Below are 23087 nucleotides of genomic sequence, written 5' to 3' on the forward strand. Positions count from 1 at the left end.
AAACAGAGCAGAGCAGGTGGCGCAGCTGTAAATACTTATAAAATTGAGGTCTGGGAATCCCAAAATGTTGAATCAAATTTTCAAAAGATCTCAATACTCCACTCTCATATAGGTCACCAAGTGTATTAACCCCCCTCACAATCCACTCTGTCTAGCAGAAAGGGGACTTATTAATACATAGTTTAGGGTTCATCCATATGCTCAAGGCTATGTTTAAATAAATATCAAAGTTAAACACTCTGGACACTTTTGTCCATATCAAGTGTAAATGCGAGATAATGGGGTGTGACTTAACTTCTCCGATTAGTCTGATAGAAGGGCTTTGCAGTGGCAAGATAGGGTCAGGAACTTCCTTTTCAATACAAAACCAGAGAGGGGCTCTCTCAGGTGGAAGCGACCAATGAGCCAAATGTCTGAGACCGAATGCATAATAATAAATCAAAATCTTAGGTAGGCCTAGCCCACCTTTGTCAATCGACCTATGTAACTTTTTTAAATGTACCCTGGGACACTTTCCATTCCAAATGAAGGACTTCGCTATGCTATCAAATTGCTTGAAGTAAGAGAGGGGGACATCTATAGGGAGAGATTGTAGTAGGTAGTTGAATTTTGGAATACAATTCATTTTAATAATATTAACCTTCCCAATCATCGATAAATGTAATGAATCCCACCAACCCACATCGCTCGAAAACCTTTTTATTAAAGGATCAAAATGAACACTAACTAAATCACATACAGTGTATCCGGAAAGTATTCACAGCGCTTCACTTTTTCCATATTTTGTTATGTTACAGCCTTATTCCAAAATGGATTAAATTCATTATTTTCCTCAAAATTCTACAAACAATACCCCATAATGACAATGTGAAAGAAGTTTGTTTGAAATCTTTGCAAATTTATTAAAAATAAAAAATGAAAAAAATCACATGTGCATAAGTATTCACAGCCTCTGCACTTTTAATATTCCCTTCCAACTCCTCGAGTTCTCGTGCTTTGGATTTTTTCGTGAATGAGGCATACTGTGTGATCTGACCCCTAAGAACTGCCTTAAGTGCCTCCCAAGCCACACCCACAGAGGATACTGAGGACCAGTTGGTCTTCATATAAACATTGATTTCAGTCTTTAACATTTGTTGGAAATCAGGATTTTGCAAAAGAGATACATTAAGGCACCAACTACATGATTTATTTTTCTCCATATGTGGCAACACCTCTAAACTCACCAGGGCGTGATCTGAGACTAAAACATTTCCCATTGAGCAATCAACAACAGATTAAATGAGGGACTTAGATATAAAAAAAAATCTATTCTAGAATAAATCTAATGGACTGATGAAAAAAATATATAGTCCCTACCAGATGGGTTCAAAAGTCTCCAAATATCTGTAAGACCAAGATTTGTACACATCCTTTGAAGCGTCAGTGTTGTTCTAGGGGGCTTGCTCACTTTTGCTTCACTATGATCAAGGACTGAATCCATCAAAAGATTAAAGTCTCCTCCCAATATTATATCATGAGGGGTGCCAGCGGCTTGCAACATCCCTTCAAGATCTATAAAAAAGCCCTGATCATCAGCGTTAGGTGCGTAAATATTAGCCAAAATCAACCTTTGCCCCTGAATTTCTCATAAAACAATAATGACTCTTCCTAATTTATCTTTAATCTGTTTGAGACATTTGAATTGTAGATGTTTATTTATCAGTATAATGACTCCCCTACTCTTACTTGAACCAGCACTAAAGAAAATATGACCACCCTATATCTTCCCAAATTTTTCAGCTTCCTGCGGGGAAAGATGTGTTTCTTAAAGAAACACTATATCATATTTTTTACGTTTAAGAAAAGAAATAACCTTCCTTCTTTTTATGGGGTGCCCCAACCCATTTACATTCCATGTGGAGAGAGATAACCCACTCATATTAACATCTGACATATTGATATAATAGAAAAAAAAATTGTGTGTAAAAACAAGATTATAAAGACCACATTCCCCATTAGAGCAAAAATAAAACCCTGAACTTCCCCCCGAACAAAACAAACAGAAAAAAAAAATAAATGTGCGCATTAACCCTGCACACGACAGCGCAAACTGACGTCAATCCCTCTAAACTCAGAAGGTCCATGTACGCCTACGAGAGTCCCCGCGACAAACTTGTCATCGGATTGCTCAAATCCGGTGCTTCTGCACAAATTTTGTGAGGCAAAATTACATAACAGAAAATACTTTGTAAAACAGACCCCAGCCAACAGGAAGAATAAACACAAAGAACATGTAGATTCATTCACAGAACTGTCTCGAAGGTGTGTTCCTCCACAAAACAAACTCCAGCTGATATAAAGCCATTCAGTTTCCTCGGTCAGACTGACAATTGTTCAGTGAGCTGGCTGTTACGAGTGCAGCAGATGATGTAATCATTCCAATGTCTCACGAAAATACTCCACAAAAACAAACCATCACGAAAAGAAACAAAACAGGCATCCCAGTTCCTTGGATGATCAAGAGCCAAACTCACTCGGAGGCCACATAAGAAAAATACATCATGACTTACTCAACCCGTCAACTTTATAAAAGACGTCCATTAGGTGAGCATGTAGATATTTTGAGGTTATCCATATTGTCCATACTCAATCTGGCTGGGAACTTCAGTGTAAAAGCAATCTTGCGTCAATGCAAACGTTTTTGAAGGAGTCATGCCACAAAACAAACTCCAGCCGCTAGGCGGAGCCAACACAAAAAAAAACAAAAATGGCACCCAGCTTCCTCAGACAATCGAGTCACTGAACAGCGAGTCAGTCTACTAATATAAGAAACATCAAATGGCTTACTCACTCCAGTGTATCTATAAAGGAGAGTGCCTGTTTGGGACATGTAAATACTTTGCTGCCATCCCTGGTGTCTATTCTCAGTTTGGCCAGAAACATCAGTGCAAAATGATAGATGATCGCAATGGCACCGCGGATGGCTGCCTCAGTGTGAAGTTCCTCAGTTCTTTTGTTGTTTTTGTTTGTTTGTCCGGTGTTTAGTAATCTTTTTCCAGTCAGTTTTAACAGAGACAAACTGCTGAACATTCGACAGCATGTTCAGACAATCTTTTCACTGTTTTTTAATATTCAGACGTTTTGCTAGACATTTTAGTTGGAGGCGTGGCTTTGTTGTTCAGGAGACGCAAGTGAGGAAGACGAGCCGGTGCGCTGGTCAAACTGCGTCGGCGCGGATTTCGAACAGCGCTGCCGAGTATTCACTTAGCGAATCTCCGCTCTCTTCCTAACATAACGGACGAGCTACATCTCCTCACCTGCACAAACAAGGACTTTTTAACCTCTGCTGCCTTGTGCTTCACAGAAACCTGGCTGAGTGAAGCCATTCCGGACAGCACATTACATCTGCCGGGCTTTCAGCTGTTCAGAGCGGATTGCATCACGGAGTTAATGTTGAAAATGAGAGGCAGTAGAACATGCTTTTATATCAATGAAACTTGATGTACAGATGTAACAACGTTAAAGAGGATGTGCTGTCCTAATTTGGAAGCGCTCTTTATTAACTGTAAGCCTTTCTACTTGCCGCAGGAGTTTTCCTCGTTTATTCTGGTGAGTGTGTATATCGCGCCAAACGCGTGTTTGAACACAGCGCTGCAACAGCTGGTTGATCAGATCACAGACATGGAACAACAATACCTGGACTCAGTAATTATTATTCTTGGGGATTTTAACAAAGCAAATCTCACACGTGAACTGCCCAAATACAAACAGCACATCACGTGCCCCACCAGAGACAGGAACATACTGGATCATTGCTACACAACAATAAGGGATGCATATCGCTCTGTCCCTAGAGCAGCTTTGGGACTCTCTAGTCATTGTCTGGTTCATCTTCTTCCTACTTACAGGCAGAAATTTAAATCAACCAAGCCAGTAGTAAGGACTGTAAAGAGATTGACCAATGAAGCAGAGCGGGAACTACAAGCCTGCTTCGATTGCACGGATTGGAGTGTTGAAGCCACAGACCTGGATGAGCTCACAGATACTGTTACATCATATATCAGTTTCTGTGAAGATATGTGCATTCCTACTAGGACTTATTTGAAGTTCAACAACGACAAACCGTGGTTTACAGCAGAGCTCAGGCAGCTTCGTCAGGCCAAAGAGGATGCTTACGGGGGGGTGGGGTGGGGGGGGATAAAGTCTTGTACAATCAGGCCAGGAACACACTGAACAGGGAAATCAGAGTGGCTAAAAGGAGATACTCTGAGAAGCTGAAAAACAAGTTTTCAGCTAACGACCCTGCATCAGTGTGGAGTGGCATGAAACAACTCACAAATTACAGGACTCCTACCCCCAACCCTGTAGGGAACCAACAACTGGCTGACGACCTGAATGTGTTCTACTGCAGATTTAAAAGGCCCAGTCTCACACCCCACACCCACTCTGACCTTCACTTCACACAAACACCAACACTTCCTGCAACCCCCCTCCTCCCCCCTCCTGCTACTCAACCTGCACTTAAGATCTGTAAAGATGATCTGCGCTGCATCTTTCAGAAACAAAAGACAAGGAAGGCTTCAGGCCCAGATTGCGTCTCACCAGCGTGTCTTCGATCCTGTGCTAACCAGCTGGCCCCCATCTTCACACAGATCTTCAATAGATCACTGGAGCAGTGTGAAGTCCCATGCTGCTTCAAATGCTCAATCATTATTCCTGTCCCAAAGAAACCAAAAATTACAGGACTTAATGACTACAGACCTGTCGCCCTGATGTCTGTGGTCATGAAATCATTTGAGAGACTGGTGTTGGCCCACCTGAAGAACATCACTGGACCCTTTCTAGATCCCCTTCAATTTGCTTATTGAGTAAACAGGTCTGTGGATGATGCAGTCAACATAGGATTGCATCATATCCTGCAACATCTGGACAGACCAGGGACATATGCAAGGATCCTTTTTGTGGACTTCAGTTCAGCTCTCAACACCATCATCCCAGCTATACTCCAGAATAAATTACACCATCTCTCTGTTCCCATGTCTATCTGACAGTGGATTTCCAGCTTTCTGACGGACAGGCAGCAGCTTGTGAGACAGGGGAAACTCACTTCTTGCACCTGTACAATCAGCACTGGTGCCCCCCAGGGATGTGTGCTCTCCCCACTACTCTTCTCCCTCTACACCAATGACTGCATTGCCAAGGACCCCTCTGTCAAGCTCCTGAAGTTTGCAGATGACACCACTGTCATTGGCCTCATCCGAGATGACGATGAGTCTGCATACAGAAGGGAGGTTGAACAGCTGGCTGTCTGGTGCAGTCAAAACAACCTTGAGCTGAACACGCTCAAAACGGTGGAGATCATTGTGGACTTTAGGAGAAACACCCCAACACTGACCCCCCTCACCATTCTAAACAGCACTGTGGCAGCAGTGGAGTCATTCAGGATCCTAGGCACTACCATCTCATAGGACCTGAAGTGGGAGACCCACATTGACTCCATTGTGAAAAAGGCCTAGCAGAGGTTGTACTTCCTTCACCAGCTGAGGATATTCAACCTGCCACAGGCGCTGCTGATGCAGTTTTATTCAGCAGTCATTGAGTCTGTCCTCTGCACTTCAATAACTGTCTGGTTTGGTTCAGCTACGAAATCAGACATCAGAAGACTACAAAGGACAGTTCGGACTGCTGAGAGGATTATTGGTTGCCCCTGCCCCCCCTTCAAGGACTATACACTTCCAGAGTGAGGAAAAAGGCTGGAAAAATCACTCTGGACCCCACTCACCCTGCCCACTACCTTTTTGAACTGTTGCCTTCTGGCCGACGCTTCAGAGCTCTGAGCACCAGAACCATCAGGCACAGGAACAGTTTTTTTCCCTCAGGCTATCCATCTCATGAACAGTTAAATTGCCCCATTGAGTAATAACTATGTGCAATACACAGTTTAGTCTTTTTTATATTTATCCAACCTCTTCTGCCATTTCATTCCTCTGAGAAAAAAACAAAAAACATTTGCACTGTACATAACAGATTTGTATTTGCACTGTACATAACAGATTGTATAAGATTTGCACTACCCATGTGTATGTGTGTATGTATGTATGTGTGTGTCTGTACGAATGTGTATAATTCCTTTTATTTTTTATTATTATCTATGTCTTGCTGCTGTTTTTGTATTGTTGTACACTGGAAGCTCCTGTCACCAAGACAAATTCCTTGTATGTGTGAGCATACTTGGCAATAAAGCTGATTCTGATTCTGATTCTGAAAAGCGATCTTCCGTTGATGTAAGAGTTTCTTACATTCCTTGAACTAATCGCGTTTCTCTCTTGTCGAACTCGCAAAGTCCGGGAACAAGAAAATATTGCGACTCCTCCAAGAAAGCTTTCCCTTGCTCCTCGCCTGGCGCAACATGAGATCTTTATCGGATGATCTCAGAAATTTGGCCAGAATTGATCGGGGCCTGTCTCCCCCAGCAGATCTGCGAGCCGGGACTCTGTGAGCTCACTCGATTTCCAGATTATGTCCTGTCATGTCGAGCAGACTCGGGAAGAGCTCGTCAAGGAATTTCACCATATCTCTGCCCTCTTCATGTTCAGGAATTCCAACAATTCATATGTTATTCCTTCGGTTCATATTTTCGAAATATTCAAGTTTTTCCAAAATGTGTTCCAAGTCTGTTTTGGATGCAGATTAGCAGATAATTCCCTTTCCGATGACTCCAGATAATCGATCTGTTTCTCAACATCTGACACTCTTTTATTTAAAAATTTTTTATTTGGATTTTCCCCTTTTCTCCCAATTTGGATTGGCCAATTCCCAATGTGCTTTTAAGTCCTCTTGGTCACGTAGTGATTCGCCTCAGTCCGGGTGGCGGAGGACAAATCCCAGTTGCCTCCGCGTCTGAGATCGTCAACCTGCGCATCTTATCATGTGGCTTGTTGAGCGCGTTGCCACAGAGACATAGCTTCACGCCACCCACCGCGGCATCCACGCTCAACTCACCACGCGCCCCACTGAGAACGAACCACATTATAGCGATCATGAGGAGGTTACCCCATGTGACTCAACCCTCCCTAGCAACCGGGCCAATTTGGTTGCTTAGGAGACCTGGCTGGAGTCACTCAGCACACCCTGGTAGCCAGCGTCTTTACCACTGAGCTACCCAGGCCCCCACATCCGACACTCTTGTGACCAACTCAGAGAATTTTGTTTCCATCGCCGTAATCGATCGACGTATCAGCAACAACCTTCGTCAGTATCACCGAGATGTTGGACAGTTGATGCTGAATTTCTTCTCCCGACATGCTTTCTAAATCGAGTCCCCGGCTCGCAGTCCCGTCAGAGGCCTCAGCTTGAACACGTAAGTGTCTTTTTTTGACTTTGCCATGTTTACCTCAAAGAGCAAATATAACTGTGTGTATCAAATATCACCAGATTATAACATGAAAATACTTAAAAAACTTGCATAGTGCGCAGAGCTAGTCGCTCACACATCTGCTTCTCCCATGGCGTCACATGTCCCCCCGGGATTCTACTACTTTTTTCAGGAGAGAATCAATGGCGTTGGGTTCTGATAAGGTGGATTGCAAGTTTTTACAGGCTAGGCTAGAATCTGGTTAACTTTGTAAATTGGGATCAAAACCTTTGACAGTTGACAAGACCTGAAAGGAAATAGTGTGTAAATTACTCGTCTGGATGAGTTTTTAATTCTTGAGACATTAATGGGAGTCGAGAGATATCTTTTAAGTTGTTTATTTTCTCTTGCGGAGGACTTATACACGGGACATACAGGGCAGGCGTGGGCGCCGCCGCAGTAATTGCAGGTATGCAAGAATTGACAGTACTGTCTATAACATCTTTATTTATTAAATTTGTTGCAGATTTGGCGACTTTGATTGAAGGCAGTGGAGTGATTTAAATTTGATCTCGATGAGGTGCTCTCATTCCTGGACTGTGGTATGTAGGGCCCTCCAATAAGGACACTGGTTCCACTGTGTGACTCTCATAGCGCATTTGGTGGATTTGACGGTGTGGGAGGGAACTGCTACCGGAGTAGCTGTAAAGAGAGTGTAGGATGGAGGCTTTGTTGGGTTTTGGCAAGCATTGCTGCTGCAGGGGAAAGTGGTGGCCGTTACCGCTTGCGGAGGTAACTGTGCACTATGATAGGCCCCTGTATGAAGGAGATTGGAGAGTGGGGGAGGAATGTTAAGAACTGGGCTGTAGGAGGTCAAACCCGGAGCAGTTGTTGTTTGTGAAGGTGGTCTCATGCTGGTGTCCTCTCCGGGAACAGGTTGGAGAGGGACTGGAGGGATAGCAAAAAGATTTTGATTGAGGAGGGCTTGGTTAGGGATGGACAGGGCTTAAACATTTTGGTTTTTCTGTCTGAGCATAGTGGTAGGATCTGGAACTGAGGCAGTTGCAGAGTGAGCAGGGAGTCCAGGAGGGTGGGAGAAAGGGGCGTTGTTGGTTACGATGGAAACGGGAGCTTGAGGGAGCGCTGACGTGGCAGCGATGGCTGCACTGCTGTTTGAGGAAATGAATGGGTCAGGAAATGGCAATACTGTGTTAGCTCCTTGCGAGGTGGAAATGAGTTTTGAGCAACGGGAGGGGTAACTAGAGACTTTCTTTGGCAAGGTTTTGGGGGTTCCTGGTGGAATTTCTTGGCTGCTTTGAGTGCTGGAATAAAGTTTGTAGAGTTGGGCTTTTTAATTTCCGTGAGAAGGGGATATTTGCGATGGCGAGAGCATGACGCAATTTGTTAACAGTTCATTTTGAGATCGGAGGAATGGAAGGAATTGAAGATGGTGATGCTGTAGCTGAAGTCCTCAGAGTAACTTTGGAGCATGGAGGCCTTGATGGAGGAGGAGAGGAGCACTTTCTGGAGAAGCACCTTGGGGAATCCAAAGGGGAGCGTCGGGCTTGGTGACCTCTGTCCCCGTCTTTGGGATAGGAAGATGAACTTGTGTCAGAAGTTAAAGTTGTAGAATAAAACAGCTTTTATAAGGTTACTAATATGACTGGAGTCTTAATTTTAATGTGACTGGTCATGATTTCCTACATATATTGCAAAATCACAATTCTTGTCTTCAAGAGTTAAACATTTTTAATGAGGAAAAAAAAAAAATTTCTGAGATTACTGAATTTAAAAGTAAGTTAATCTCTCTCTCACTTATACAACCCTGATTCGGAAAAAGTTGTGACAGTATGGAAGATGCTAATAAAAACAAGGAGTGATTTGTAAATTCTATTCACCCTGTGCTATATTAAAAGCACTACATTTGATGTTTACCTTGTGAATAATTTTTTTTTTTAAATCTTAAATTATTTTGTATAATGATTCAGTTTTAAATCCATTAAAAACACAACAAATTTTTGTTCTGAATCCCAAAAGTAATATAAAAGCTGTGATCTGTTCCTATTTAGTATTTTCTCCAGGTGTGTTTGGTGTTGATTCAGATTAAATGAAAAAAGTATCAGTGATGGAGGCCAATTCTGCCAACCTACACACTGATATTACTGAAATACAGGGAGATTATATAATACTGTGGAAGTTTTGAGCTGAAGGCGCTCATATTGCTGAAGTTAATATATCAGCTAAAATAATTTCTTCATCTGAAAGCAATAAAGGATTCAGAGACAGACTTTATCTGGATGATCAGACTGGGTCTCTCACCATCACAAACATCAGAACTGAACACACAGGACTTTATAAAGTACAGATTACTGGAAATAACTTTTCAAGGAAAATGTTTAACGTTACTGTTTATGGTAAGTGCGGTATTCCAGATGCAAAATTCAAAACACACAAAAATCCTGCTGACTTCAATTTTTTCTTTATAGGCTGAACTGCATGCTTGTCATCTGCAAGTGTCTTCTAATGATTGAAATTTAAATGCAAATTACAATGTAATTTGTCCCGTAATATGTGTATCAAAATTAAATATTAATCTATTATAATTGTAGAGAGAGGAGTGAAGATCAGGACTGTCTGTGTCATACCTCTCACTGAACACATTAAAAGCACTGAAAAAAGACTATTTACTGTTGATTTGATTTGCTCCTATTTCTCTTTATTATCATGTTTTCCAGCTCTTCTGCCTGTTCCTGTCATTGCCAGTTACTGTCCACAAAATCCTTCATCATCAGGAAGTTCATCCAAATGTGTGTTGCTGTGTTCAGTGACAAATGACACATGACTCTCTCCTGGTACAAAGGAAACAATTTACTCTCCACCATCTGTGTCTCTGAACTCAACAGCAGCCTCTCCCTGGAGGTGGAATATCAGGATAAAAACACCTACAGCTGTATGCTAAACAATCCCATCAGCAACCAATCTTAACATCTAAACAATAATCTGTCAGCCATGTTCAGTTAGGTCAGCAGTGATGTTCAAACTCATTAAAGCCTTTAGTGGTCTAAAGTCAAACCTAAGTATAACACACTGTTCATGTTTTGTCCAAACTACTCAGTTGAGCCATCTGTCTAATATGATGGTGGTCCTCTGCGTACCGTCAAAACAGCGCTGACCCACTGAGGCATGGACTCTACAAGACCCCTGAAGATGTCCTGTCAAGACATTAGCAGCAGATCCCTCAAGTCCTGTATGTTGCGAGGTGGAGCTGCCGTGGATCGGGCTTGTTGGTCCAGCATATCCCACAGATGCTCAATCGGATTGAGATCTGGGGAATTTGGAGGCCAGGGCAGCACCTTGAACTCTCAATCATGTTCCTCAAACCATTCCCGAACAATGTGTACAGTGTGGTAGTGTCCACTGCCATCAGGGAATACCACTGTAATGAATGGGTGTACCTGGTCTGCAACAATGATTAGGCAGGTGGCATGTGTCAATTTGACGTCCACGTGAATGGCCAGACCCAGGGTTTCCCAGCAGAACATTATGCAGAGCATCACACTCCCTCAACAAGCTTGTCGCCTTCCCATAGTGCACCCTGGTGTCATCACTTCCCCAGGTAAACAGCGCACATGTACACGACCGTCCACATGCTGTAAAAGAAAACGGGACTCATCGGACCAGGCGACCTTCTTCCACTGCTCCAAGGTCCAGTTCCAATGCTCACGTGCCCATTGTAAGCACTTTTGATGGTAACCAGTGGTCATCATGGGCACTCTGACCAGTCTGTGGCTATGCAGCCCCATGCGCAGCAGGGTGCGATGCACTGTGTGTTGTGACATATTCCTCCAGTAACCATCATTTAATGGTAACATTTTCTGTGACTTGTGCCACAGTAGACCTTCTTTTGATTCGGACCAGACGGGATAGCCTTAGTTGCCCTCGTGCATCATTGAGCCTTGGGCACCCAACACCCTGTCGCCTTTTTGTGGTTTGTTCCTTCTCGGACCACTGTCAGTAGTTACTCACCACTGCTGACTGGGAGCACCCCACAAGCCTTGCCTTTTCAGAGATACTCTGACCTAGTCGTCTGGCCATAACAATTTGGCCCTTGTCAAAGTCACTCAGGTCTTTACTCATGCCCATTTCTCCTGCATTCAACACGTTGACTATGAGAACTAATTGTTCGCTTACCATCTAATCTACCCAGACCTTGACTTGTGGCCTTGTTAGGAGATGATCAACGTTATTCGCTTCACCTGTGAGTGGTCATACATTTTTGGCTCATCAGTTTATGGTAGTAAAATTAACGAAATGGGGCCCAGCACCTATTTAGTTTGGAAGAGTCTGTTTGGAAGAGTTTGTCGAAAGGTATTGTTGTGTTTCAATGTTGTTGGTTTTTATATGGAGTGACTATTTGCACTAGGTTTAAATAGCACCTGCCACACAGTGCAGCTATTTGCACTCCGATAGTCAAACTGCACCCCCCCCGTGTTGCTGCAGTGGCGTGTGTAATGACAGTGTGACGTGCCCTTTTTGTGTGGATGACCTGGGTTCTAATCCACTTTTGTCACACTTCTTCAGATCCTGTTTATATAATAATAAATAAAAATTAATATAAAGGTTAATTTCCTCATAGTGATTTGGTGACGTGATGGTCGGGAAGTTCAGAGAAAGGTTTGATCCATGTTTATTTTGTGTTTACTATGATTTTACTACAAAATACTATGGTGATACTTTGGTTACTGTAGTAAAAACCATAGTACATTTTTGTAAGGTAAGGTTAGGTTAAGGGGTAGGGGTTGGTGTAGGGTGTCCGTGGGACTCTAAAAAAACACAATAAACAAGTTACAGGGATGCTGTATGTTAGTGTTTAATTAGATGTGCAAAGCTTTTGTTTACACAGTGTAAATAGCATCTGCCTTTTTTATTCCCTCAGACTGTCCAGTGTAGTGATGATGTGACCCGGTTGGTCGTCTCTGCTGTGGCTGCTGTTGTCATTCTGGTTTATGACATCAGATCCAAGAGTTGAACAGAAAAGAATAGCTCAGTAATCACTATTAAACAGTGATAAACAATTGCAAAATTGGAATACACTGTCTCTCTCTTCTCTCACTTTTTCTGTATTTTGATAATTTTTTTAACAAATTATTATTATTATTATTGTTAAATCCAAACAAAGAAATATTGTGTGTGTGTGTGTGTGTGTGTGTGTGCAGAGCATCTGTGTTTGTAGTGATAATGGTGTATTTTATATTTTTAATCAAAATATTCAAATGCCAATAAAGCAGGTGGATGTTCAAACTGGTAAAAGTGCTTACTCTCATATTACTTACTTCTGTGGACCACAAAAAGTAAATTAGTAAGGAATATTCTGGCCACAGAGATGGCTGAACATTACAGTAAGTGGAGATGAAAAAAAAAATTGAGAGTTTTGGGACACTTTGCTGTATATCAGTCATGGGACAAAAGTGTGAAGAGTGAAGACGATAGAACAGCTTGCAAATTTGCAAAAAGTATATATATATATATATATAGTAATCTTTATTTTTATGTAATAATAATAATTAGAAGAAAAACAAAATTGCCAGTAGAGTGTATGTGCATACACACTAAGTTTGGGGACAAATTTGTCCCAAGTCAAAACATTTCTTTAGGGTGTCCTCATTTGGAAAAACAATCTATACATAAATTAAATCATGTTTTTTTTTTTTTTTTTTTTATTCTAAATGACTTATTTTCATTTACATTAACTGTTAAATGCCATTTAGATAAGTAATAATGTACAGATTTTGCTCTTATAGAATGAAATTGGTACTTTTATTCACCAAAGTAGCATTCAACTGAACACAATGTATAGTCAGGACATTAATAACGTGAAAAATTAATATTACAATTTGAAAAACTTAAACTTAAAACTAAAACTACTTCAAAGAATTCTCATCAAAAAATCCTCCATGTGCCGCAATGACAGCTTTGCAGATCCTTGGTATTCTAGCTGTCAGTTTGTCCAGATACTCAGGTGACATTTCACCCCACACTTCCTGTAGCACTTGTCATAGATGTGGCTGTCTTGTTGGGCACTTCTCACACACCTAACAGTCTAGCTGATCCCACAAAAGCTCAATGGGGTTAAGATCCATAACACTCTTTTCCAATTATCTGTTGTCCAATGTCTGTTTCTTTGCCCACTCGAACCTTTTCTTTTTGTTTTTCTGTTTCAAAAGTGCCTTTTTCTTTGCAATTCTTCCCATAAGGCCTGCACCCCTGATTCTTCTCTTTACTGTTGTACATGAAACTGGTGTTGAGCAGGTAGAATTCAATGAAGCTGTCAGCTGAGGACATGTGAGGCGTCTATTTCTCAAACTAGAGACTCTGATGTGCTTATCCTCTTGTTTAGTTGTACATCTGGCCTTCCACATCTCTTTCTGTCCTTGTTAGAGACAGTTGTCCTTTGTCTTTGAAGACTGTAGTGTACACCTTTGTATGAAATCTTCAGTTTTTTTGGCAATTTCAAGCATTGTATTCAATGATTGACTGGTGAGTTTCTAGAGAAAGCTATTTCTTTTTTTGCCACTGTTGACCTAATATTGACCTTAAGACATGCCAGTCTATTGCATACTGTGGCAACTCAATAACAAAAAGACAATGTTCTTCATTTAACGAACCAAATAGCTTTCAACTGTGTTTGATATAATGACAAGTGATTTTCTAGTACCAAATTAGCAATTTAGCATGATTATTCAAGGATAAGGTGTTGGAGTGATGGCTGCTGGAAATGGGGCCTGTCTAGATTTGATCAAAAATTACTTTTTTCAAACAGTGATGGTGCTGTTTTTTACATCAGTAATGTCCTGACTATACTTTGTGATCAGCTGAATGCCACTTAGGTGAATCAAAGTACCAATTTCCTTCCGAAACAGCAAAATCTGTACATTATTCCAAACTCCTGGCCCCTAGTGTATGTTATTGAGGAGAGAGTGCACAGTGCATACTGTCAGAAATGTAGTGTGATGTAACATGGTACAGTATTGAATGATTTACATTTTCATGTACCACAACATTTACAGGTAGCCTACTTACACAAAAAACACCATGGTACTTAACCTTTTTAAGTGATGGTAAACTGCAACCTAGACACAATACTTCAAAGACCAATACTGAGCAAACCAATTGAATAAAGGTCCACTACCTCAAATTAACACACTTGTTCAGAGGATTCTTTTTTGTGACATCAAAGCTGTCAAGCAATGAATGACAAGATTCTTTATGTATATAGCTCTTTTATTACAGTTAAGCAAGCAATTATATAATTTATGTGACATCAGAATTAAAGCGTTGCCCTATGATGATAACAGATTACTGGCATTTACAGGATAAACAAAGAATTTTTGTTGCTTAATGCAAATGTTGGTGTCACTTATAACCTTGAAGGAATGCTTGGTTGTGCACTGTATGTTAGTATTTAGATTTTAGTTTTTACACATTTAAGGCACTGACATGACCTACAAAGCAAACTATTCACACAGTACTGAAACATCGAGGATGCAGTTGTCTAACAGGTCTAAACATCCCCTGATGGCAAAGATTAAAAAATGTAGCATGGCAAAAATTTTGAGGTCTTAAATAGTGTCATCTTCCTGAGTCCATCTCACAAAGAATTCTTGTAGTCTGATGCCAAACCAGCAGCATTTTACTTGTTTCAAACGATTGAAACACAACAAGGAGAAAGTGTTAAATCAGATTAAGCGTTATGGATCTACATGAACTAACTCTTACTGTCTGTTGAGTCTCTTCAAAAACAGTTAAATGTTTAACCAGAGTAAATGGAAAAAAGTAAAAAAGCAGAAGTTATTTTAGGTGAAGGTTTAACACTACATAGCACATAATAGGGCTTTTGTACACACTCTTAAATATTTAAAAGACCATTATCATTCATTCAAGTAATAATGTACAGACAGAGTTGCCATTTAACCACCGTCTGACCAGTTTTGCATTTGCAGTATGACAAACTGGGCTTTAGCTCTCTTTATCTCAACCTTGGACTTCCATCTCAGGGCACGGTTCTCTGAGAACCATAAAAACGACTCATTTTGTCTAAGTGAGGATGAATTCCAATTTCAGCTATTCTTGAAGTGAGTAGCTTAATCCTTTTCCAAGTCTTTGCTGAACAACAATTAAATCATGTTGTAACTAAGAACAGTGGAATTTTGTTGCCAAAAGAGAAGAGAACACTCTCTGACTTTCACATGATATCACTGCGAGGGGACTTGATATCACTGCGAGGGGACTTGATATCACTGCGAGGGGACTGTGGTAAACATGAGTGCTGTGAAGGGGAGTTTTCTTTCCAGGACAGGGTTCATGTGTAACATGATGCTAGCAATTTTTGTGACGTTCTTCGTTATGTAACTCGAATCCCTCTTTGTGTATCATACACAGACACTGAGAAGGAAAACACGATAATAACAGGTTTTACACATGCATCTTGCGTTTAGCGCCTGCACTTAACCAAAGCACAAAACTGGGACATAAATCTTATTTAAAATACAAAAATAACAACAAAATGCAAATGAAATAAGATGGATTTTTCTAGAGGTCATTAGAGAGAAGGGACAGTGAGTACAGTGTTCAATTCAATGACCGTTCATGATCTTATCAGATCTGGTTGTTGTGGATACTGATGTCTTGAAAAAGTTATCCTCTTTCAGTTTCAAGTGCTCAGGCAGGTCCAGGTTTCTCTTCGCCTCCTCAATGTCACTGTGGATTGCTGCTATCAACTCATCTGTGAGGAAGACAAAACTTTGAGGGTTTGTTTGGGTGGGTGTACAGGGTGTTTTGGCCTCAGTGATTTCATATGACGTGGGAGTAACTTCAAGATTGCACTTCAGTGTATCTTACCAAGTGATTTGAATCCTCTCTCAGGACGAATGTAGCCCGCCATGGCCACACTCAATATCTGGCCGTAAAAATCTTCCTTAAACGTGTGGATCACATGTGTTTCCTGTCACACAGAAAAAACAGAGCAATAAACTTTGGACATTAGAGACACGGGATGGCTCATTAAAAAGTCAGAATAGCCATATATTCATCAAAGCCTTTAATAGACAACAGACTTTCGGTTTCAACACATGACACTTTGACATTTCCTATTCCAGTTATGTAATAATACTCCGTGTTTAAGGAATTCACATACACTACCACTCAAAAGTTTGGACACACCTATTCACTGATTATTATAACTATTTTACACATTTTAAAATAATAGTTAAGCCAAAACTATGAAATTACATATATTTAAGAATGGGCATTATGTAGTAGGGACCAATTTTTTGTTTTGTTTTACAGAAATCAAAACTCCGGGTTTAATACAAGTTAAGCTCACTCACCAGATTTTATGGCATAATATTGATTTTGACTCATCCCTCCAAAAAAAAATAAACAGAGGTTACAGTGAGACACTTACAAAGGAAGTGAATGGGGCCAAATTTAGGAGGGTTTAAAAGGCAGAAATGTGAAGCTTACACTGGGCCAAGAACCTTTTACATGAGAGCACATGAAAATATATCCTTTATTTATTTAGTTTTTAAGTGAGATTTTGTTCTATGTTTCATGACCCGTGCTGTTGAGAAAACTAGTTTAGTCATCTTTAAATGAAAATATGAAAAATCTAAATAAAAACTGAATAGGTGTCTCCACATTTTCTGTGCTTGACCCCTAATAAATAGCCTGTAGCTCCTAATACATTTTGTGAAGGTACAAATACAGAATCTGTTTCTGTGTTAAACTAAAGTCAGAGGAACTGATATAAAATTGGCTTAAAAGTATACATTTATTGGTAGGCTGTTTGTACATGTGAAAATGTGAAAACACTATATGACAATAATGCTAACATTAAAGTTAAAATATAATTTGAGAAAAACCATGATGTAAAAACATGCGGTAGATAGTGCTTGTGTTATATGAGGTGGAGAGGTTGAAATGTTGCAGAAGAATTTTTAAAGGAATATTCCGGGTTCAATACAAGTTAAGCTCAAACGACAGCATTTGTTGCATAATATTGATTACTATAAAAATTAATTTCGACTCGTTCTTCCTTTTCTTAAAAAAAACACAGTGAGGTTACTGTGAGCCACTTACAATGGAAGTGAATGGGGCCAATTTTTGGAGGGATTAAAGGCAGAAATGTGAAGCTTATAATTTTATAAAAGCACTTTCATTAATTCTTCGGTTAAAACTCATGTATTATTTGAGCTTTAACCTCCTGAGACCACACGTCCACATGGATGGAGATTATGTTTTGGCTTCACTATACACAATGCATTATTTAATTTCATGTAAACCACCTGATCTCAGTTCAGGAGACTCTAGGCTATCATTAAAGGGTTAAACTTGCAACATATGGAGTCATGTGACAAAACAACTTGCTGCCGATCTCAGCTGAGTTTGTCTTTGGGAGAAACGGCAACAAAACTACATATGGTAAGAAATCTCACTGTTTTCAAATTAAAACCTGTTCGAGTCAAAAGAGTGGATTCTCTAGTTTCATCTGATATGCCATTTTAAATATTTCATCGTTTTATCATGAAATGGCACGCTATTAAACACAAAGACCACGTATGTGGACTATAGGCTCATTTTCCTTAAAATATCCTATATTCACTGAGCATTATCACATTGAGAATCAATGGATGCATCCAAAAGCTGGAAAAATGTTGCTTTCAGAAGTTTTATATGGAGTTAGGATGAAAATAATGTGCATTTCAAACTGCTCTGAGGCCAGTGCAGACAGACAGCACACTGGAGGTTAAGCCATTCACTAAATAGGGAGCAATGGAGCATCCTAAAGCTTTCCTATGCAGCCAAGTGCATTCACTCCTTACATCTGGTAAAAAGTTCAGTTTCAGGCAGCAGATGATGTTTGGACCACTCAACATGTTTGGCAGACATGAGACAATGATAATCAGTACTTACAGTACAGTCTATAGCTTGGTATTATTTAAAATTTCACAACTTATTTCCGCTGTCCACATATATGCACATACATTTTTAGGAAAACTATTTGGTCTAAAAATATATATATATTTTTTTTTTGCATGTTTCTTAGGGGCTACAAGTTACAAATCAAAAAGGGGAATGTAAAATGCACACAGCAGTCATGCTCGGGAATTAGCAGGGTAAAGTTGTTTAATTGTAATTTTTATGGTCGTTTTAGGGTTTACGGCATTTCGTCGTCATGGCAACAAAGCTGTAAAATTGGATATAACTTTACACAAAGGTTAGTAAGTGATTAAATCACACTAAAATCATGTTATCACACATTGTTTAAGTCTTGTGGCTATACTTTTGAAACAGTGAGTATTTAAAGTTTTATGGACTGGCCCCATTTACTAGCCTCAATGTAACCTCGATTTTTGCTTTTTTTTTTTTTTTAAGAAAAGGAGGGACGAATCAAAATAAATTTTTGTGGTCAACATTATGCTGCAAATGCTGTCTATTGAGTTTAACTTGTGTTGAACCAAGAACATTCCTTTATATCCATCTGGGATGCTTTATAAACAGTATTATAATACTATAGTAATACAGTACAAAATTAATGTCAAGCATTTAAGCATAAGCCTTTATATCAAACGGTTTTAGGAGCATGTGAAACATAACTTCTGTCGAATTTGTCAAAACTTTTGTGTACATAAACTTCTCTGCAACTTGAGATGTACACACCCTAGAAAGGTGTTGAAAACTACTTACCATTGATTTCTTGGTGTTTTTGTAATAAGGGTTCCAGCCGATGCTCATCACCATCTTGTGAATGTCTCCGTTATCAACGCGTGCCCACCCATAGTAGATGCCAGTGTTGATGTCAGCAGGGAGACTGTCCACTACCGACTCCGGGAAGTTGGCTGAGATCAGAACCAAAAGAAAACATTAAAACAAAGGTTGTGTTCAAATTAACAGAGAAAGAGAATAAATAAATACAGGCCTCAACTCTTGACACATTTCCTTCTCTTTAAGAAGATCAATTCTGTCATAATTTACTCACACTCATGTCACCCATATGATTTTCTTCTGAGAAAAACACAAAAGATGTTTAACAGAATGTTGTGGGCCGTTCAAATCGAATGCGTTTTTGTGTCCGTATGTGCTTTTTTTTAAATAGTTTTCCCATGCAAACACACGCTTTCAGCATCTCGCGCAGGAGCGCCGCATTTTTTGTAGAAGTCACGTCAAATTAAAAACAGCTTTAACTTTTGTATAACAAGAATGCATTCAGTCTGATCTGCCCATAAAATGGAGATGGGTCAGTCTGTGTCCTGCAATAGTACTACAAGACATGCTCACTACATGATACGCCCACTATAAGACACGCCCACTACAAGTTACGTCCCCTTCAAATAACCAGTGAAATGCAGAAGTCTTGCAACAGTTGGACATCACATTCATACACTGTGTTTGTTGTGTTTATTTGGAGTCCCGCAGAAACCCTTCACCTAACCACAAAGATTAAAACATAAAAAGTGAGCTATACCGCAACATAAAAGTTCCATTGAATTCAATAATACCACCGTATCACTAGGTGGTGACAGTGAGGAGAAACGTGATGAAAATGAAGATGAGAAGATGCTAAGCTAATAGGCTAACTGGCAGTTAGCTTGTGAGATAACTGGGGGGGGGGGAAACAGAGAGACGTTCAATTTCACCAATATCCCATTCATTTTTTCAAAAGACGAACTGATTTTCAATGATAACTTGTAAAACTTTAAAGACAGACCTACCGCAAACTAGGAGGTTGTTCATCGATGGTATATGCTTCCGCTGAAGCCATCGGTCGGTATTATGTCAACTTCATTGTTTAAAAATCATGTTTGATAGCGGAATTCATGGTAAACAACTAAATTACCCATGATCCAACAGAGAAAGATCTACCAATCAGAGAACTGCATCCAACATAGTTCCACAAAATGTGCCTTATAGCGACCGCTAACTCCCATGATGCACTGTGAATGATGCAATCGAGTCGGTGTCTCTTCACCCTTAAATTACTTACTGTATATATTTGTACGTATCTGAATATTTTGCAACAAATGTAAAATATATTGCTTCTATCCTTAAAAATCAACAACCAGAAATCAATAGCTTTATAAATTCCCATCATATTTTTATTGGATTACATCATTTGCATTGCTTCATGGGATTGTAGTTTGTCCCCTCATAAAAGACGGTAAGTACACAGCCTTCTACCTTTGTCTTTTTGTCCAATTTTCAAATATTTTTTTTTGCCTCAAAACAACGTTTTTAATGTTGCGATTCACCTCGGAGCTGGTTGGTTTGGTTCATGGCTTACAACTCTTTTATGAAGGATTTTACGAAAAGTCTTGGGTAAAACGAATGGGAAAAATACTTCCGGAACCAAGACGGCTGAATAAATGGGCGGGGCACTGTTGAGCTTCAAGGGGGCGTTACTTGGAGTAGGCGTGTCGTGTAGTGGGTGTTCCTTGTCGCAGACGGATACGCTTGCCTAAATGACTGACAGAGAGACTCAGTCACCATTCACTGTTTTTACATCCTTTCTCCATACAAAGGGAATGGTGACTGAGGCTGTCATACAGAAAGTCATTTGGGTTTGGAACAACCTGAGAGTTAATAAATGATGACAGAAGTTTCATTTTTTTGGTGAAATATTCCTTTAACAGGATGTGTGTGTTCACTTTAATGGCATTAGATCTTCATATAACCAGCCATAGATCCAAAATCACTCAAAAACCCTATTAATAAATAAAGTACACATAGATGAATAATAAACGGTTTTAAATCCTAAAGTGTCTCACCTGTCGGGATGCCCAACTCTTTGCTTCCTCGTCCAAATCCACGGACAACCTGTCCCCGGCAGAAATACGGCAAACTCCTCATGTCTGTGCGCTGAAGAGTTATCATCTGATATCAGTGATGTAATCAGTCCTGGGATGATTCTAGATCCTTCTCTCTTATCTCTCAAACACGCCCGTTAACTCAAGAAATATCCGCTTTAGAATGACGCTTTAAGTGTCGCTCACAGTCCTTCTCATCCTTCGCAATAAAAGTAGAAATGTGCACTGTGATGAGTCGAGAGGTTGATCTTACTGTAATGTGACCGGTGCGTCATTTGCAGTCATCGAAACCAGCACGACCTTCGATTACGCATTTCCTTTAAAAGGAATTCAAAATAAAAGTCCTGCAACTTCTCAACTTTATACGCGGAACTAAACAAAAACTGGATGAAAAATATTTTCTTTAAACGTATTTAATGTGTAACAAAATTATGCATCACGTCTATAAAAAAAGGACTATAGCTAAAACGATTAATTATTTGATCTTATCCATTTGTCCTTTCCTAAATGAAGTAGGAACAATAAAGGACAACCCGACAGACGTCAGCTCACCCACAGACTTGCCCAACTCGTCACGCCAGATTCAGATCTACTGGAAGGGTCAGATGTCAGCGGACTATCGGAGACGAGTCAGACTGATTCTTTACACAGTGGCAGGAACTATAAATTCAATGGGACGATGTATCAGATATCCGAACCCGCAGTTTTTCAAAAAGTAGCAACTGTCAGACATGGCATTTAATTAATGACCAGTAGATGTCGCTATTTAGCTGGAGTTCTGCAGATATTTACATTTATAGAGGCTCTCATTTAAATGAATATTCCGGGTTCAATACAAGTTAAGCTCAATCGACAGCATTTGTGGCGTAATGTTGATTAACACAAAAACTAATTTTGACCTGCCCCCCGTTTTCTTAAAAACAAAAACAAAAACAAAAAAAAAAAAAAACAGTGAGGCACTTACAGTGGAAGTGAATGGGGCCAATCCAAAAATGTTAAAATATTTACTGTTTCAAAGCTATATAGCCACAAGACATAAAGGATATGTTTGTTAACATGATTTTAGTGTGATAAAATCACTTACTAACCTTTTCTGTTTAAAGTTAATTTACAACTTCGTTGCCATAACAATGTAATGTCAACAAACCCTAAAAGGACTGTAGAAATGACAATTTAAACAACTTTACAGCTCAAATAATACATGAGTTTTAACCGAAGAATTAATGAAAGTGCTTTTATAAAATTATAAGCTTCACATTTCTGCCTTTAATCCCTCCAAAAATTGGCCCCATTCACTTCCATTGTAAGTGGCTCACAGTAACCTCACTGTGTTTTTTTTAAGAAAAGGAAGAACGAGTCGAAATTAATTTTTATAGTAATCAATATTATGCAACAAATGCTGTCGTTTGAGCTTAACTTGTATTGAACCCGGAATATTCCTTTAAAAATTCTTCTGCAACATTTCAACCTCTCCACCTCATATAACACAAGCACTATCTACCGCATGTTTTTACATCATGGTTTTTCTCAAATTATATTTTAACTTTAATGTTAGCATTATTGTCATATAGTGTTTTCACATTTTCACATGTACAAACAGCCTACCAATAAATGTATACTTTTAAGCCAATTTTATATCAGTTCCTCTGACTTTAGTTTAACACAGAAACAGATTCTGTATTTGTACCTTCACAAAATGTATTAGGAGCTACAGGCTATTTATTAGGGGTCAAGCACAGAAAATGTGGAGACACCTATTCAGTTTTTATTTAGATTTTTCATATTTTCATTTAAAGATGACTAAACTAGTTTTCTCAACAGCACGGGTCATGAAACATAGAACAAAATCTCACTTAAAAACTAAATAAATAAAGGATATATTTTCATGT

The 23087-nt window shown here is 39.6% G+C and overlaps 1 protein-coding gene across 1 annotated transcript; it reads right to left on the minus strand.

Annotated features, from left to right (window-relative positions):
• Positions 1 to 14596: 14596 nt before the first annotated feature.
• Positions 14597 to 21718, minus strand: LOC127415205 (riboflavin kinase-like). The gene is made up of 4 exons (XM_051653846.1): positions 21160 to 21718; positions 19082 to 19233; positions 16235 to 16337; positions 14597 to 16118 (listed from the first exon to the last, which is right to left on the minus strand). Exons 1-4 carry the CDS (start codon positions 21263 to 21265, stop codon positions 15970 to 15972), a joined length of 510 nt encoding a protein of 169 aa, XP_051509806.1. The 5' UTR covers positions 21266 to 21718; the 3' UTR covers positions 14597 to 15969.
• Between the last annotated feature and the right edge of the window lie 1369 nt (positions 21719 to 23087).

The sequence above is a fragment of the Myxocyprinus asiaticus genome, chromosome 24 (genome assembly GCF_019703515.2).
Source record: "Myxocyprinus asiaticus isolate MX2 ecotype Aquarium Trade chromosome 24, UBuf_Myxa_2, whole genome shotgun sequence".
NCBI classification, from domain to species: domain Eukaryota; kingdom Metazoa; phylum Chordata; class Actinopteri; order Cypriniformes; family Catostomidae; genus Myxocyprinus; species Myxocyprinus asiaticus.

Excerpts from the sequence above, each read along its gene's own strand:
- LOC127415205 (XM_051653846.1), bottom strand. The coding sequence starts at position 21,265 with ATGATAACTCTTCAGCGCACAGACATGAGGAGTTTGCCGTATTTCTGC. Across the intron at positions 19,234-21,159 it reads AGAGTTGGGCATCCCGACAG|CCAACTTCCCGGAGTCGGTA; the intron begins GTGAGACACTTT and ends TTCTGATCTCAG. Across the intron at positions 16,119-16,234 it reads GAGAGGATTCAAATCACTTG|ATGAGTTGATAGCAGCAATC; the intron begins GTAAGATACACT and ends TCTTCCTCACAG.